The 19,454-nt window shown below is 32.9% G+C and overlaps 2 protein-coding genes across 3 annotated transcripts in view; one reads left to right on the forward strand and one right to left on the reverse strand.

Annotated features, from left to right (window-relative positions):
• LOC144856303 (sulfate anion transporter 1-like) overlaps positions 1–19,454 on the reverse strand; it is a 133,289-nt gene that overhangs the window by 110,762 nt on the left and 3,073 nt on the right. Inside the window, exons 7-15 of one of the 2 annotated variants that reach the window (XM_078714260.1) lie at positions 19,213–19,360; positions 18,711–18,824; positions 18,436–18,513; positions 18,036–18,134; positions 17,756–17,932; positions 17,445–17,615; positions 16,788–16,965; positions 16,402–16,499; positions 15,944–16,051 (exon numbers count right to left, since the gene is read on the reverse strand). In XM_078714260.1, coding sequence (XP_078570386.1) covers positions 15,962–16,051; positions 16,402–16,499; positions 16,788–16,965; positions 17,445–17,615; positions 17,756–17,932; positions 18,036–18,134; positions 18,436–18,513; positions 18,711–18,824; positions 19,213–19,360 — 1,153 coding nt within the window. In that variant the 3' untranslated portion in view covers positions 15,944–15,961. Of the gene's footprint in view, positions 1–15,500; positions 16,052–16,401; positions 16,500–16,787; positions 16,966–17,444; positions 17,616–17,755; positions 17,933–18,035; positions 18,135–18,435; positions 18,514–18,710; positions 18,825–19,212; positions 19,361–19,454 lie in introns of those variants that run through there. The other variant, XM_078714259.1, reaches the window with a different exon arrangement.
• On the forward strand, positions 1,484–15,393 carry LOC144856302 (histone lysine demethylase PHF8-like). The gene is made up of 19 exons (XM_078714258.1): positions 1,484–1,581; positions 2,153–2,238; positions 2,459–2,520; positions 2,752–2,971; positions 4,325–4,466; positions 4,815–5,013; positions 5,963–6,125; positions 6,451–6,538; positions 6,841–6,947; positions 7,159–7,253; positions 8,742–9,089; positions 9,349–9,464; positions 9,652–9,785; positions 9,928–10,043; positions 10,304–10,401; positions 10,599–10,798; positions 11,103–11,311; positions 11,477–11,702; positions 12,384–15,393. The coding sequence occupies exons 1-19, from the start codon at positions 1,484–1,486 to the stop codon at positions 12,470–12,472; spliced, it is 2,796 nt and encodes a 931-aa protein (XP_078570384.1). The 3' UTR covers positions 12,473–15,393.

Genomic DNA, 19,454 nt, shown 5'->3' on the forward strand with positions numbered 1-19,454 from the left:
TCTTAATATCGATAAACGATAAACTTGATTGACCAAACGCTTTTGTAGGCCTATCAGCGGCATAAGACATCTTGGTGCGTTCATTTACAAGGCAATATAAAAACAAAAAGCAAAGCATCAAAAATTACATTTATAAAGAAGCGATTTATACAAGTAAAATGAAATAGTAAAAACAAAATAATCCTACAGACAGAAACAATACATAACCTTTATGATGGAGTCGACAAGTTAATGTTATTTATTATTATTATTGTTATTAGTATTTTAATATTTAAAGAGAATATTGTTATCATTATTAAATATATAATTGGTAATTATTATTATTATTATACTTTATTAAAATAAATACAACTGTTATATTATTATTTATATGTTATTTAATGTTAATATTAATTTAATCGTTATTTGTAATTTAATTAATTAATTTGAAACGTAAATAGAGTAAAATTGAGTAAGATGTAGCCAGCCCTAAACTCTATCGTGGTCCAAATCTTTGAAAAGTGTTCAGGTTATATAATAGAAACGAACCGATTTGTCTAGGCGTTGTTATTTTCCGCACAATTCTGAAAGTTTAACAGAATTGATCACACGAATATTCTAAAAGTTTTATCTTTTTTTACAATATTTTCATCACATTATTTTTCTTTCTAGTACAGACATATTTCAAATCAACTTCATATCTTACCTGGTACGCACACTTGCAAACTGACAACGATTAAGACAAATAAATGCATAGTGTTTCCTTTCCAACGACAACAACACTTATGCAGTTTTGAATCAAATACACATTCATGAATGGAAAATGGTTTTCCGTTAGGCCTATGGCCTACTGTGGTACTTAATTGGCCAATGTCGTTGACGCAATGCCGTCATCCTCCACTGGCCGCGCTTCCCTCTCTTTGCTTTTATCTCTTGTGATATCGAACATTGACAATTTATTTAATTCAATGTTTGTTCTTTTACTACTATAGTCGAGGCATATTTGCAGTGTATAAATCCATTCCTTGGTGGACCATGGAGCTATTGGGTGAACGGGTTCACGGAAAACGAAAACCTTAGTCGAAAGTATTCAATATAGAAAAGAACGAGATACGCGATTTGATAGTGAGAACTACGAAGAATTGCAGAAAATGAAACCGCAGCCAACAAATTTCGTAAACGTGAACTCATGGTATCCACTAAATTGACTACGCGGGGGTGGTGTCGAAAAAACGCTATAGTTTTACATTACATTTTGATACCTAGTAATATCCGTATGAATAAAAAGAGAAACTATTTCAAAATTAAAAGGCTTGAATTGTTGTCATCAATATTATTACAGAAATTAAATATAAATAATTAGAGTTAAATATAATTGTAGGCCTAGTAATTTTAGCCTTATGCTTAGGCAGCCTATAAATTAGGCAACCTAACATAATTAAACATACGCATTGTTTGGTTCTGGAAGCGATTTTCATCGCGTTGTTCAGCCTTTTGTTTGGAAATGGCGTCTGACCCCGTATACTGTATTTGTAAACAACCTTATGATGTTTCGCTGTTTATGATAGAATGTAATGTTTGTAATGATTGGTTTCATGGAAGGTGAACTAAATATTATCTGTAGTTATTATTTTTTACAATTAAAATGAATATAGATACAGTCGTTTTAGTATAATAGTCATTCTTGTTAGGCCCTCCTGCTGAGACCGTGGTTGGTTGATACGTACGGTTGGTCTGGGGGATATGATGCATTCTTCTCGCCATATTAATTAGGATAGATATAGGCCTAGCTTTCTTCACATTTTCGTAGCATTTCAACGCTGAATTATTTTGTGAAATTCATATGCGATACATATTATAAACTTTCACAACTGGCTATTTTAACGTACAACGTTTTTTATATATTTTATTTAATAAAAATGAAAACCAACATTTTCTAATAAAATATTACTAGGCCCCTAGGCCTAGGCCTATTTATTAAAAATGTTTGTTAAGCTCTGTCTACGCTATCAAACTAGTTTGACCAAAACAGTGTGATGTGCCCAAATATTGTAGTGTGATATGACATCATCATGTACATATGGGCATTTTGTTGTCAAATGTCAACATTTTATAGTCATAGTGTAGACAGAGCTTTAAACATGTTTTATTTTAAAGACTTGTTTTTTTGTAGTTGCGTTGGTGTACGTGAAGATCAATGTAATGAAATAGAAGAGTATCACTGCCCAAATTGCACCAAAGGATTTGGACCTTTAACATGTAAGTGTTTGGAGTGTACTGTACCTACAGAACTGACTCTGTAGATGCCTTTTTTTGTACCCTACATTTTTAATATTCAACGCAAATAACATTTTAGAGTTTGAAAATAGTCAAACATTCAAGGTTTCAAACATATGACTATTATTAATATTGTGTTATTGTTAATGTCTTATTTGCAATCAGATAAATCAATCATTTTTAATTTTGTTGTTGTTTAAAGTGAAAAAGAGGAGGAATTGGCACCGGCATGACCCAACAGAAGAAATTACTAAGAACACCATGGTAAATTGAGTTTCTTGATAACTTCATATGTTCTAAATTTGTAATATTATACTGTACATCATATGGCAAGTACAGCCATTGCAGGATGAAAATAAACTCATGTCTTAAAAAAAAAAAAAAAAAAAATAGTGCTGTTTTGGTCATTAGAATGATCTGAAAAAATCTTAAATTTAAAACACCAAAGCTACAGTGAAAACATTCTTTCTTACTTTCTAATTTATTTAATTTCAGGCTGTGCAAACTGGAACATTAGTGTTTATAAAAGAATTAAAAAACAGAACATTTGCTGATGCGAATGAAATAATTTTGAAAAAAAGAGGATGGGAATTATCATTGGAGTATTTCAGTGAAAATGGATTTGATACGCCAATATTAATTGAGGAAAAGGATGGTTTAGATTTATTGGTACCACCTCCTTCATTTACAGTTCATGATGTCGAATCCCTCGTTGGTAAGTGTTCCGTATCACACATACTCTTTATATTCAGGTATACTTTATTACAAAAAACAAACACATCCAAGATGATAAATAAAACAAGCAGCAAAGGGTGGAACCGTCTCATATAACCAATTACACACAGGTGTCAAAGCAGGTGATTTTTTGAAGGCTCATATCTACCAAAGAGTATCTCAAGTAAAGGGTGAGATTGCAGGCCTATGGTACGGTGGCAGCAAGGAGGGAGCGTGTTTGTTATATGCGCATTACATTCTGTATTCACTTGCCAATACTCTAGGTTTTGTGTTGGTGTCATCTTGCTTGCCAATACTCTAGGTTTTGTGTTGGTGTCATCTTGCTTGCCAATACTCTAGGTTTTGTGTTGGTGTCATCTTGCTTGCCAATACTCTAGGTTTTGTGTTGGTGTCATCTTGCTTGCCAATACTCTAGCTAAGGTTTTGTGTTGGTGTCATCTTGCTTGCCAATACTCTAGGTTTTGTGTTGGTGTCATCTTGCTTGCCAATACTCTAGGTTTTGTGTTGGTGTCATCTTGCTTGCCAATACTCTAGGTTTTGTGTTGGTGTCATCTTGCTTGCCAATACTCTAGGTTTTGTGTTGGTGTCATCTTGCTTGCCAATACTCTAGGTTTTGTGTTGGTGTCATCTTGCTTGCCAATACTCTAGGTTTTGTGTTGGTGTCATCTTGCTTGCCAATACTGTACTCTAGGTTTTGTGTTGGTGTCATCTTGCTTGCCAATACTCTAGGTTTTGTGTTGGTGTCATCTTGCTTGCCAATACTCTAGGTTTTGTGTTGGTGTCATCTTGCTTGCCAATACTCTAGGTTTTGTGTTGGTGTCATCTTGCTTGCCAATACTCTAGGTTTTGTGTTGGTGTCATCTTGCTTGCCAATACTCTAGGTTTTGTGTTGGTGTCATCTTGCTTGCCAATACTCTAGGTTTTGTGTTGGTGTCATCTTGCTTGCCAATACTCTAGGTTTTGTGTTGGTGTCATCTTGCTTGCCAATACTCTAGGTTTTGTGTTGGGGTCATCTTGCTTGCCAATACTCTAGGTTTTGTGTTGGTGTCATCTTGCTTGCCAATACTCTAGGTTTTGTGTTGGTGTCATCTTGCTTGCCAATACTCTAGGTTTTGTGTTGGTGTCATCTTCATCAATTTACAGCATTTAAGCACAATGCACCAAACTGCATTACTTAATTCTTAAGCTCTGTCTACACTATCAAACTAGTTTGACAAAAAAAGTGTGATGTGCCCAAATATGGAAGTGATATACCCAAATATGGAAGTGGTATGACATTTGTCACATAAAGTTTGATTGTGTAGACAGAGCTTTGCTATTTAATTTGTTACAGGATCTTCGTTTGAACTTGATGTAATTGATGTGCCAAAACAGGAAACAAATAAAATGCTACTGAAGGAATGGTGTGAATATTACTGCCATCCTGAAAGAAATAACATACTTAATGTTATTAGCCTGGAATTCTCAAAAACAAAGTAAGTATAATTCATTCATAACAAATTGATAATAACCCAGGCTTTGTTCATAATTTATATAGCACTGTGTTTTATTGTTTTGTAAGTATGACAATTATTGATAGTCACCCAGGCAGGGTGCTTGAGCACTGTCTTGTTTTTTTCAGTAAGTAAGTATTGAAATTGTGACCAAAGCAAAGGTTTTCAAGAACACTGCTTTTTTTGTTTAGTAAGTAACTGTATTGACCAAAGCAAGAATGCGCTGCCTGTTTGGCCTTTGCCAATGACTGTAAATGAATAAATATAAATGGGTGCATTTTAAGTAATGAATGCATACAGTAAAACATAATGTAAACAAATATGTTTCAGACTGTCAGAATATGTACTGCCACCAAGAGTTGTACGTGAGATGAGTTGGGTTGACATTGTATGGCCTGAGGTGTTACCCGAAGACACAGGTTTCTCCAAGCCTTCTGTGTCTAAGTACTGTCTTATGGGAGTCAAAGATAGTTACACAGACTTCCATGTGGACTTTGGTGGCACATCTGTCTGGTATCATGTGCTGAAGGTTAGCTTTAAAATCAGTTCTTATATAAAATATATTTTAGGTATAATACTTGCATAGTGTACTTTGTGTATACCAAGTCATTATTAATCATCGCCTAAACTTACTAGAGGGTAGGAGAGCATACTCTCTAGTAATTTGTAATTTGTATAGAGGCCGCACTTTGTAAATAGTACTGTACTATACTACAGTATATATACAGTACTTTGTATATTTTAAGTATGATCTTAACACGTTCACTGCCACGGCGTATTTATACGTCAAAAATTGCGTGTCGCTACTTGCCAAGACGTAATACTACGTCAAAATCGTAGCACTTTTGTATTGTATGTAGAATCGCTGGCAGTGGTGATTGGAACAGGAATTATCGCATGGCAGTTTATGAATGATGTACGTAAACGATAATCTAAAAATAAATGTCATATGTTTGTTTGTGTTTATTCCCTCATGCATTGAATATGGTTGATACGATGGCGCCCTCACACTCAATATAATCATCTCAAACATGTCATAAATTGCGCTAATAGTAAATAAAAATAATAATGCACGTGGACAATGACGTATGAGCGTGGACAATGACGTATATGAACAGTTTGACCGATTTTAGCGCGGAAAATCCCCGACGTATATTTACGTTCCTGGCAAAGTCAATAAAATTGTTGGACCATTGCCAGTGACGTATTTATACGTCTCAACGGTTTTTCCCGCCATCGTATTTTGAATGACATCATGATAGTCTGTGACCAGATGTTACACTTTCAAACTGTAATTTAATATGTAAACGGGACTTGGCACTGGGACAGAAATTACGGAAAATGCCTTGGCAGTCAATGTGTTAAGTAGAATGGTATATACTTTAGTAAGCATATTTGTATGTAGTGTGTACTCTTGTATAGTATGCACTTTGTTTAGTAATGTATTATTATTATATGTCATGTATTACTTTTTAAAGGGTGAGAAAATATTCTACTTGATCAAACCAACATTGTCAAATTTGATATTGTATGAAAGATGGGTTTCATCGTCCAATCAGAACGAAATGTTTTTTGGAGATCAAGTGAATTCTTGTTATCGATGCAGTGTTACTGAAGGACAGACATTATTTATTCCAACGGGTAAGATAGTCCCTCTCCTTCTATGGACATTCCTAGTGATGTTTCCCTATTCATAGGTAACACCTATTCACAGGTTAGTCCAACTGTATTCAGAGGCCACCCCTATAAATTGCATTATTCTCTCTCTTTTTTGGAGATTTTCAATCATGGAGCACCCCTATTCACAGAATGAATTAGTCCATATCCTTTTTATTTGGGGACATTCCCAGTGATTTTTCCCTATTCAGAGGTTAGAGCTATTCAGACGTCACCCTTTACATGTTTCTGGTTGGCCCTACTTATATTTTGCTAATTACATAACTATATACATTTTAATATTTGCTAGGATGGATACATGCTGTGCTTACAAATGTAGACAGTCTAGTGTTTGGTGGCAACTTCCTGCATACGTTTAGTATCCCATTACAAATCAGGTAAACCGCATATTCATTTACCAATAATTTATCTCAGCCAGTTATCTTAAGTTATTTTTTATTTTATAATTTTCATTAATATTTTATCTCGAAATGCTTTTTCATTTTATAATAAGGGTATTAAATATTAATAATAGCATTAGTGGAACCTTACATCAGTGGTTAACATGCCTGGGGTCAAATCACAGTACTATGCACTAGGATAGTTTATAAGGCCACTCCAAAGTAGTACTATAAACCAAATTTTCAGTTTGAATTGTGCTTACATAATTGTGCTAATAAATATTTTTTAAATTGTGTAGAATTTATGAGTTAGAGAAGCGACTGAAGACGCCTCAACATTTCCAGTTTCCTTGGTTTGAGATGACCATGTGGTACGCTGCTAAACACTTACTCGACATCCTTAAAAGTATGTCTTTAAATTATTTTTTATACATTTAGTTTTTATAATTATTGTTTAAGTTTATCTTTAAAATTCATCAATCGTAGAAATCTTATTGTACATGTTTAATTTATTGATTTAAATCGAGAAGTAAATACATTGAATTTAAGTTTATTCTTAGAATTTCTACCTCTGTATTTGACTTGACTAAACTAAGTGTCTGTACTTATCAATATAGATTACAATGATGACAAGAGACATCCTCCAGATTACATCTTAGTGGGATGTAAAGAGCTGGTAGCCACGTTAAAAGGATGGACAGGCAAGAAAGAGGTGAATATGTCATTTATATTATTTAATTAAAGTTCACTGGAGTGTGTTTTTTAAAATACAAATAGAGACTGGAAAAGAAAAATGACCCAGGTCTGTTTGGTCAACTGTTTCCTAGATATTGTATTGAGTATTCTGTATTTTTCACACAAAATTCATAACAATATATATCAAAAGAATAAAAAAAATGATAGATATAACAATTGTTTCACACAGCTGTCTAATCTAATCATTTAGTAAATTCTTGATTAAATATATTTTTACAATCAGACGTTCTATTTATTATTCTCCAAAAATGAAAAAAAAGTCTATATTTTAAGCACCCTTTCCCTGTCCCACCATTCAAAAATTGTGTTGACAAACCCCATATTTGGCATTAAAGACTTTTAAGGACTTAAATTACTATACATTTGTCAACAAAGCCTTCAATTTAATTGTCAATATTGGAAGCAAATAACTCCTTTAGGCCATAACCTCATTGTTAACAACTTAGGTTTTTGAAAGTTGTTTTTATTCTACCAATGCAGCAGTTAAAAGACCAGATGCTTGTAAGTTAGTATGCTAGTGTGTTACCACCTATTTCATCACATATGCATGTGTGCACTCTGTATATGTGTACAGTTTGTTTGTAGTGATCCAAAACTATTTTATTTTATACAACCTATAGGGAGATTATTATTTTTGCTTTTTCCTACTTGAAAACTCCATTCCATTTATTGTTACATATACTCACATTAATTTGTAAGTTTGATATTATTGTGTCAATTTTATCTGTTTATTTATATTATTCAGTAAACAAACAAGAAAATCATTTTCTTGTTTGTTTAAAGTAAGTACTTTAATGATCACCATTTAAATAAAGGCTGTAGTATTGCATAGAATTTTCTATTGAATGTTTATTAGCATGTGAAGTAATTTCACGATTGATCGTAAAAGCAAAACCCTACTGGGTATGATTCAAGTAGCGTTCCTGCGCTCAACAAAACATTCATTCATAGAAGCACTGATGAAGAAAGCCTATCTAGGTTTAACTGTAGAATGGTCCTAAGACATGACTATACTTTGGCTTTTAGTAGATAGAACATTAAACATGGAGTAAGAATATGATATTACCCCATGGTACAAAACATGCAAAAGATGTTGTGAGTAGAGGATTGTTTAGACACTTAATATTCAATAAAGGTCAACAGGGGTCAATGTATTATAGTAGATTCGTTGTAGCAATGATGCTTTCAAATTGTTTTAAATATGACAATTGCAAGTGTCTAAAGCTCTGTCTACACTGTCAAACTAATTTGACAAAAAAAGTGTGATGTACCCAAATGTGGTAGTGATATGCCCAAATATGGTAGTGATACGACATGTCCTTATATGGGCACATTACATTTTGTTGTCACATAAAAGTTGATAGTGTACACAGAGCTTTACTTGTCAAGAAGTGTACAATCAAAAATGTATTTTTATTATTTTTTTTATAAAATCTTAATTCAGAATTTAAAATGTCATCAAGGAGAGATTCCAGAGTCATTGCAATATAACTATCTAATCAAAGATCTCAGTAAACAACTAAAAGAAGTCGATGTAAAGAAACCGAGTCGTGCGCCCTCGCAAAGAGTAACCAGCAGCAGGAGTCGCAAAGACAAGAAGAAGCAGAAAGAGAAAGAAAAACATAGCAAGAAACAAAAGGAAAAACCAAAGAAGAAAAAGAAAAAGACTACATTGTCGGACAGTGATTTGGCAGGGCTTGATGTTTTGCATCAAATCACTCAAAGCTCTTTACAGACACAGGATGTGACACACAACTTGCCAAAGGTCATCTCGCGACCGGCTTACTCAAAGGTTAATTTGTAATTTGTTTTGCTTTTTATTTGTGCATTTTACACACACTTTGTCCGCATGCAAGCCATAGTAGAAAGTTTTAATTTTACAAATGACCTTAAACATAACACAAAAGAGTATAGGATAATATTTAGAGTTTGAATCCTATGCTGGCTTATGCTTAGAAATGTTCACATTGACCCAAATGACCTTATACTCACTTACACCAGTAACATCAGATACAAATGTCAAATGTTTAATTTTGTTTTTGTTAACACAGGATGGGTATAAGGTACATGCAGCAGAGAGTAGGAGGAATGTAGGAACTTACCAGTCAGTAGGAGAGGGTGTACCTGGTTTAAAACTAAAATTCTCAAATGGTAAAGTTATCAAAAGGTAAGAAACAAATTTCTACAAGATTATAAATTACGTAGTGTATACTTGATGGATGCAATGTATGAATAACACTTGTCATGATAAAGTTTTAAAGAAAACATCTTTAAATGATATATAATAATTTGATGATACTGTATTTAAATTAAAGTCTCAACATTGTTAAAGTTAAAAGTTTATTTGTTTTCAGTCAGAGTGATTCCACATATTTAACAAAAATGCAAAAGAAAATAAAAACAGAAAGTGATGAAGAAACGTTGGTTGATGTAGAAAGTGATATTCCATCATCTCCCATGCAAGTTCCACTCAAACTCAAACTTTCTTGTAAGTTAGTATTTTTTATAGGCACTTGATGTTATCTGAGATAACCATGGTTTTGTACATTTCACTATGAATTATTCGTAAACCCATTCTGATATTTTGTCAATCATTGTAAACTTTCAAACTTTGTGTCATATACGTTTAGTTAATGGAAAATCTCGGACAGACAGCAGTATGTCATCTGACATCCGTGATTCAGATTCTGATTGTGATGTAATGCCCTCTGACAGGAGTCCGAAGGTTAGAGTTCAGACAAATCAGGTAATTATTGCATTCAAATAGTACAATAAATTATATGAGTATAATGAGTAATGAGTATAATAAATATAATGAGTAACTCTCAAGAAACATATTGAAATATATAACCACATGCTCTCAACGTTGATATTTATTTTGTCTTTAGGTACATATGGCCAAGGATTACCAATAGTAAATAATCATTATCCTATCATCAGATAGGTGGTAATATTTCTATAGTGGCAGAGTAAACCGTTTATTCATGTTTTATTTTTACTTTACAGGATTTATACAACATAGATACTTTGCTACAAGCTAGTCAATATGAAGATTACTTCCAAGGTCAAGAGGTCAACGTAGAAGGAATTCAACATGATTTCAGGTATATATTTTTTTTACAATTTCCACCTATTTATCTCTCAAAATCAAAATAATATAAATAATATGCAACACAGGCACAGTGTGTGCATGATATCAAACTGGCAAACCGGATTTGTCATGGTCACTTCTTGAACTGTAATTAGATTCAGAGTTCACATTCAAATTCCATTCATTTATATGTTATTTTATTATAAATAGGAAAACGTCTGCAAGTATGAAGGATGCAATTCAAGGGATGTTATCAATAGCATTACCAAACACAGACCCATCTCAAGCATCATCAATACTGCTAAGTAGGATGGAAGTTAAGAACAAGGAAAAAGTGCTACCAAAGAGGAAACTTAGTGAACAAGAACTCACAGACACACTCCCTAACTGTTTTCAAGATTCCAAATATGGTAATTTAAATTAAACTAAAATAAGTTCCTTAATAAACTCAGACACACTTCCAAATAATAATGTAGTAATTTAAATCATTATTAGTTTCTTAAAAACTCAGACACACTTCCAAATATGGTGATTCAAATAATAAACTTCCTAGTTCTCTTCTTTTTTTTATTATTTTTTAAAATTATTTTTTCAAAAAAGATTTCCAAAGACAAAACAAACAAGCATCACAAAACACTTAATAATAATATTTTCTCTTTGCCATTTGCTTAACTGTAATCAAAATCATAATTGATTTTAATTTTTTATTTTTAGTGTATCCATCATTGGACGATGATGGTGATGGGCCTCTCTTTAAGTCCAGAACTAAGAAGCTGAAGCGTGATTTGAAGGATGCCCCATGGAATCCAAAAGCAAAAGTTAAAATACCAGTACCGAAAACCGATCGTCCAACCAGAGACAATGCCAGAAGGCCGAATATTGATCAGGGATTGGCTGATGCCGCGGCTAGGTTAGCCAATAAGGTGCGTACTACATTATGATGAATTGTCATCACTAGGAAACTATGATGCTAAAATAGGTCATTTTCAGTATACATATGTTTGTAAAACCTTTTTTGTTTCTAAAATTTTCTTCAAATGGGACAAAGTAAGTATCATAATATTGATTAGAAAATTTTTTTTTTTCAGCCTCGACAAAAACGTCAATATATCCGACGAAAACCTCTTGAACATTCCAAAAAATATACTTCAGGACAGCCTTCAACAAGCAAGGCGGCTCTTTCTAAATCACACAGTACATTTGATTTTAAGGTCAATGACCCATATAGTTTTGACCTCACACAAAGCGCACCAAGCTCTGTATTCAGTCAGGTATCAGATGTAACCAGCCCATTGGCAGACAGTTTGGCAAAATGTGAGTATCGTTATCTTTTATTATATTTTATTGGTAATTACTGTGGCGTGGTACACTCGAGGGTGTCCAGACCTTGGTTTTTAACTGCTCATTGTCAAGATTTGTGTGAGACGAAATGCCAGCTTTTTTATTCGTAAATAAACTTTATTCAATCAATGTTCAAAATTTGCATTCAGTGGAAGAAAACTGACACAAGATATAAGAGCAATGAAGGCATAGAATAACCTTAACAATACAAATTTAATGTATGCCAATTTTAAAACAGCATTTCCTCATAGCCTTCTAAATTTAAATTGTTGTACAAGATATTTTTGCTTCATGTTTTTGGATATGATTCACTTTAATATCAATGCTTAGATTATGTGAAAGTGATATCATATAAAAGACAGATATTACTTAAAGTTGGTTCTAAGCATAGCTATGTGGATCAAAGCTGAAAAACACTGCCCTAACCACATGTTTCGCTTCTAGCCATTTAAAGCTAGTTCGCACAGTTCTAAGCAGACAAGACCAGTATCTAGCTAGAAAAAAAAATCGGTGTTCTCACTAGGTTCTGGTCAAACTGTTATTTGTGTAAGCAATCAGTCATGCGTATTGTATTAAATAGACTCAAGTCAGTTAGTGCATGTATATAATATAAGCGACCAGTGCATTACTTTATAGTACTTTTTTGTTTTATAGCAAAAAAACCAAAGAAAGGAATGGCCACAGCCAAACAAAGACTGAGCAAAATATTGAAGTTAAAAAAAGGCGGTCGTTTAATGGTGTAAATAAGCATTTACTGAAATCGGGAAAAGTGGGAAAAAGATGGTATGGAAGTTGTGTGGAAAAAAGGGATGGTGAAATGGAAAAATGGGACCTCTGAAAATGGAAAAAGGGGATGGTGAAAATGGGAACACTGAAAAAGGATAATGAAAATGGGAATGCTGAAAGTGGAAAAAAGGATTGTGAAAATGGGAACGCTGAAAATGGAAAAAGGGGATGGTGAAAATTGAAAAAAAGGATCTTGAAAATGGAAAAAGGGGATAGTGGAAACTGGAACGCTGAAAATGGCAAAAAAGGGATGGTGAAAATGGGAAAATGAGAATGTTGAAAATGGGAAAAGCTGAAAATTGAAAAATGGAAACGCTGAAAATGTAAAAATAGAATGTCATTTTAAAGCTGAGAATGAAAAACCTTGGATGGTGAAAATGGGAAAGTTGAAAATGGAAAAAAGGAAATGATGAAAATGAAAAAAAGGAAATGATGAAAATGAAAAATTGGAAACATGAAAAAGGAACGATGAAAATCGAAAAATGGAAGCTGAATATTGAAAAATATTGCTGAAAATGGAAAAAGGGAATGTTGAAAATGGAAAAAGGGAATGTTGAAAATGGGGAAAAGTAAACATAAGAAAGGGAAAGTCTATATAATTGCTAATATTAAGTACTTTTATTTATTTATTTGGACATTTTTTTAAAAAACAAATCAGGGAAAGTTTATTTGATTTATTGTAAAATAATAGTTTGTAAATATACGTTTGTAATTAAAAAAGAATTCATTTTTTAGGAAGATACCTTGGAGAATATAGAACATTTTCTTTAAAATAATATTTACTGCTCAGTACTCTGATAGCGAGGCTATGTGTTAGTAATCATAACAAAATGTATGTATACTTTAAATCAAAATCTACATCACCCATCAACCCCTAGGACTGTTATATGCACAGCATTTACAAACATATCAAGTTTTGTTGCTATTTGTGTAATTAGGTGTGTTTTACTATACTGCATGCTATGTTTTGTTTTTGGGGGTTGAAATTTAAAAAAAAACCGTTTAGATCCATACCTTCTCTACTTTTTCACCTCATTGTGAAATTGTCCATTAAAATTATAAATTGCAGTTTCTCTACAGTACTGTTCTACTGAATTTTTGGAAAATATTGATTAATATTCTTTTACTTGCTATTTGTCCTTCTGAGGGACCTCTCAGTACGCTAGTTTCCTTTGCGGTTGATGTCCGGCCTTTACTCTATCAAATGTATTACAGAGAGTAAATTATAATGTTTTACTTTTAGCATTTGAAGGGTTCTCTTGGAGAGGTTGACTACAAGTTTTAAATATGTGTGTGATTGTATATTCCAACATGCTACAAAAACGTTACAATTATTCTTGTACAGTTTGTAAATATTTAGGTGTGGTATGGAACATAACAAATATGTGTTTACACGTTTAGTTTAGTTGAACCTTGGAGGAATCCGCCATGGTTCAACGTGGTTTGCATCAACAGAGAAAGGTTATTTTGAAATATTTGTTATCAAGAAATTGGTAATGAGTGGTTATGGTTTAAGTTATCTTAACATATATAAGTTTAAAGCTCTGTCTACACTATCAAAGTTTCACAAAAAAGTGTGATGTGCCTAAATATGGTAGTGATTTGATGCCATCGATCATTTTTCGCGACATAAATGACAGTGTAGACAGAGCCTAAGGAAGTAAGTAAAACACGTCACACTGCCCATGTTATAAATCTATAGATGTGAAATAGACAAGGGCCTATTTTAACGAAATACCGTAATAGATACTGCCCTATCTTTACAATCAGTATTATACTATAATTGTCCATAGGAGTAATACAGTAGTTAGATATATATTATTTATTGATATGCGTTTCTATACCCTAGAATTGTAGAATAGATACATTTTATTTGACTCTTCGTTTTTAATATTTCTAAATTTTTTTTTAAAGATTAGTTTTAACAAATATATTTTATTTTAATATCTGATTCGTGGAATGTTCATGAGATTTAGTTTTAAAAACATGTCAATCGAATGTAATATTAATCAAACGTATTCACGCTTTACGCAGCTCGTAAATGTGTATGTTGCATTCAGTTCACATATCAACACATTTCTTTTTATAAAGTCCCAGACCTTCTGTAAATAAAAGAATGTGATATGCAGTAAATCAATGAATGGGCAGCGCTTATCGTAGGTTGGATCACCTATAGTTTTCATTTTAGAGGACTCCCATGAACTTCGGATCGCGATAAGTAGCTAGGCATTCATTTGTTAATGTTATAATATTGTATTATTTATTCAGAACAAAATACCACGTGCGCACACTGAGTTGAAGTCGAGGTCACATGTTCATATCATCCTACAGTATAGTAATATGATGCCTAATATGAATATATAATTAGCTCCATGTAAATTTATTGAATTCTGTTTGTTTTGTATAATCCTATTTTTTCGATCATATTTATTTAGTCTAACTGGAGAATGGGATTGAATTTGGTACATTGGCTTGAGTGAAGTAGATATAATGTTGGTTTATCACCATTTAGTATTTGGGGAGTGTTCGAGCACGTCACAATTGTAATGACGTCCTCAAACCCCTTCAATCGCTATCGAGTGTCTGCATTTAACTGTAAATTATAAGCGTATATTTTTACTGTACTTGTTTCCAATCAAGGGCTGGTAATTTCTGAAATCATAACACTAGGTTACTAAGCTAATTTTGGTTAAATTTCCTATTATGTATCATAAAAATGTATTTAATTTAGTAATTTCTTAAATTTGTGTAAATAATTGTACATAAATTCCGGAATTATGGGTATATATAGATGTAAACTTGTTAATATTGACACTTTTTTTCCTAATTTTGTATTTATATAACAGTAGAGAAACATTAAAGACTTGATGTGTCCAGACGTCTTTTGTATTGTAACATTAAAGACTTGATTTGTCCAGACGCCATTTTGGGTTTTTGTCCAAAAAAAATGAGTCGTGTTTAAAACTCATTATTTGACATAATACATTGTCAGTGTTCAAACAATTATTTATTGTAAAGTATTTGCCTTACATACCTCAACATTTTATAGACACAAACTCTCTATCATTCTTTTGGAAGACAAGTTTTATCCGATTATCGAATTCTTAGCAGGCGTTTCTTTCTAAAACCCTTCTTAAGATTATTTGCAATTGCCTATATTAAATTATTATTCAAGTTAAAAAGTACAGTTATCCTTTTAAGTAGATTCTTCATCCTACATTTCCTGCATGCTCAATGTTTTAGAATGTTTCGGACTTTAGAGCAGTTGCAGATATTATAACTAGTCGATGTTATTAGTCAGAAAGACTGCCACGGGCCAATTCAGTTACTACTTTATTTTCCTACATCAATTTTATAACTGTCCTTTTAGTATAACTGTCCTTTTAGTTACTGCAGTGTGTAGCAGTTACAGTGTCGTGTGATTGTACTGCTGGTCTCCCATCTTCCTATGTTGTAGTATCATTTCCAGTATCTTCCTGGACTTCAGTATTACACAGTTGTCTAAAGTTGTCTAACTTATCCTGTGCATGTTGTTTCTGAAGGATAAGATATTAATGTGTATAATTATTATAAGGTCATTTTCATGTTGACATATGACGTATAAAGCTTGTCTATGTATATAGTTGTTACAGGATGAGCTGGTTAAGCACACCACAAGATGATGAGAGTTCATTACTTTTGCCTTTTCTCTACACTTCGTTGCTGACGATTGAAAATAAAAATGAATTAATACAGTAGTTATTTACCCGGATAAGTTCGTTCCTACCAACTAAAGTTAGCGATATCTAAGCCCAAAGCCTTACCCGCGTAAGTAATAAGCCTGAATAATGGGCACTGTTTATGAAGAATAATTCGAACTTTTAGTTTCTAGGCCTTTTATACCAACCTTTCTTATAAGTACAGCGTCATGTATTGAGGGAAAACAACAGCACTTGCTACGGCTCGTAAAGAAGCCTTGACGTTCTAGAATGTTTAATATGGTTTCTAAAATAATAAAACAAACATTACATCAAATATTATCATAAACCATGAACAATGTATATAGTATGCAAATTACTCAGTAATGATCACCATAGAAATGTAAAGTTAGAGGTATACCGTGTGTTTCCAAAATAAGAAATTAAGTAAAATTGAGAAAGTTTCAAAGTTTTGGTTTGCTACAACAGTCTATCAATAATGATAGTTGAATAAAGTGAGCACATAGTCTAAAGCAGCTCTCTCTACACTATCAAACGTCACTAGACAATATACTAATTGTAATACAGTAATTACCTTTACAATCTGCCAAGACAACAGTAATACCAATCCTACTATACATATTAATGACGTCAGCAAGTGTTCCTACTCCGACTGAATCCAAGAATGAAAAATATCCACAATCGATAACAAGAGTGTGGGTTCGGGTCCTAAGAAATCCCATTCCAAGGTCAACTGCTTCCGGGTCATGCGACTAAGTTAAAGAAAAAATGTTTATTATACTTTATATTTCAATGTGAACTCCATGAATGCCATTATTGTAGATTAAACAAATCTTCTTCCATTTCTAATCCTACACATTTAGAACAATAGTTTCTCTATACAGTTGTTTTGATAAAACCATGACAACTTGATAAACTAACGTTACTATTTTAGATTATTGTATTTTTCTTCTTTCTTACGTAAAGCGTTATTTCATTATTATATAACTGATTCTTTGGTTTGGTTTATAAAGTTACCGTACTTAATCACCAAGTTATTGTGTTAATTCTATTTTGTTATGCCCTTAGTTACATTTTGAACTTTCTTTTAGTGACTCAGTTAGCTTTTGAGACTTTCTTGTAGTGACTTAGTTACCCTTTGAAACTTTCTTTTAATGACTTAGTTACCTTTTGAGACTTTCTCTTAGTTACTTAGTTACCTTTTGAAACTTTCTTTTAGTTACTTAGTTACCTTTTGAGACTTCCTTTTAGTTACTTTATCGTTCGTGTCATCTTTTTGCATCGATAGCTCATCTGGGTTGATTTCTGTCATTTGTACAAGTGTATCTTTAAAATATTCGGCATTTGCAAAATACAATGAAGCCTTCATTTGAAATATTTTAAATCCAGGTAGAGGATAACACTACAAAATAAATAAGATCAAGTTGTAAGGGTCACGTAATGAGTAATGACAAGTTCAAAACATTTATTTTTTACTTTTCTTTATTTTTAATACATTGGATGGCGAAAAGTAACTAAATCTTGTTTTGTTTAAAACCTTACCTTATCATACAGACCAACTTCTTTGTATATCTCTGTATCGACAACCTCACCTAACATTACACACTGTGGCCTTTGCGTGCGTACAACGACTGACAGAAATGAAAACCCCACTCCAACCAGTAGACCAACAGCTACTCCTAACAAACTCACACTAAGCCACGTCACCAACCATATCGACTAGAATAATAATTATGTCATTTATTAGTCTATTTTATGGAATACGTAATTGGTTGGTTTAAATCATAAATTGTATTGAAATGAATCAAATTGAATTGCTTACCAAATCGCACCAATTTCTAGTTTTCCAATGAACTTTAATGTCTGCTAGTTGTCGAAACATTCCAGTCAATGCTATAATCACGATACAAGCGAGAACGCACTGAACAAATAAACACAAAAAATAAACTTGTTATAATTACAATGGAACAGTAGTGTAGTTCATATGTAGGTCATATATCATTGTCGGTTGGTCCGTCTGTCCATCCTTTTTTACATATATGGCATACCCTTCGATGGCATAGTTGTCGATGTTATTATTAGGCATTGGTTCATACTAATTGTTACATTAGTTATGTTGGTTGATTGGTCCGTCCATCAGTCAGACTTTCTGGTGTTTTTAGTCGTTGGTACAGTATAAACTTATGTTCAGAATGTGTGATTTTTATACTTTGTATTTTTACCTTTGGTAGCGGTTCAAATAATGGACCGAGTGAGAGAAGCACAACCAATACGATTATAATTTGTACAAGAGAAGCAATCTATAGAAAAAAAGCAAATAGGCCTACTGTCAATTTACTATCAATGGTTTTCTTACCTAGCGATTAGCGATTATTACATTTAGTGATTTAAAGAGGCAGTTAGCTTAAGTTAGTTGCCTCCTTTCCTTTGTGTGACTGTCGATGTTGTTTTGATATTGTAATGCAGGTAATTAGCGTTTACTTTAAGTAAGACAAACCTGTGATTTGGCTCCAACATTGTCAAAAATTAATGTCCTGGCAAGGGCGCCACAGCTGGTGAAACAAGAGAAAAATGAAGCGAATGCATTACCACAGCCATACGCAATGAACTCCTACAAAAATGATAAAATTTGTACTAGATTTTATTTAGATGATGTATATTATATCTTTATGCCTCATCATCATAGGACTTAGAAAGGCAATATAACATGTTAGATTATCTAGGACAAGCGCGCGCGTTATATAAGTTCGTGCAATTTGTTCGTGGGCCGGGTGTGTCTCAAGTGAGCTTGTGTAGTTTAGTACATTTTCAACATAATCTTGTATCATTTTAGTCATATTTTCGGTTGGATTTTGTTTATACAATGTTGTTTATTGATTATCCACGTTCATTTTCAACGTTACCTTACTTGTGTGTAGCATGCACCACTTTTGTCGGTGATACGTACAAGTAGTCGCATGCGCAGTTCGCATTTTAATACGCAGTAATACAGTATTTACCTGATTTGAATCGATACGGTAGTTGTTTTTGCTAGCAATGATCATTGCCTGAGATATATTCATAACATATGAAACCAAAGCTATTACAAAGGCGTCTTTCAACAGACTTGGAAAATGTTCGATAGGAGGCACGGTTGGTTTTGGAATCCTGCAATAAAAGTAACAATAAGATTTTAGGTATAGCCTAACTATCGTCTAATAGAGTCTTGAGATCGACTTGTTATTTAGTTATTGTAGTGTTG

Source organism: Antedon bifida, chromosome 11 (assembly GCF_963402885.1).
Source record: "Antedon bifida chromosome 11, ecAntBifi1.1, whole genome shotgun sequence".
Classification (NCBI taxonomy): Eukaryota; Metazoa; Echinodermata; class Crinoidea; order Comatulida; family Antedonidae; genus Antedon; species Antedon bifida.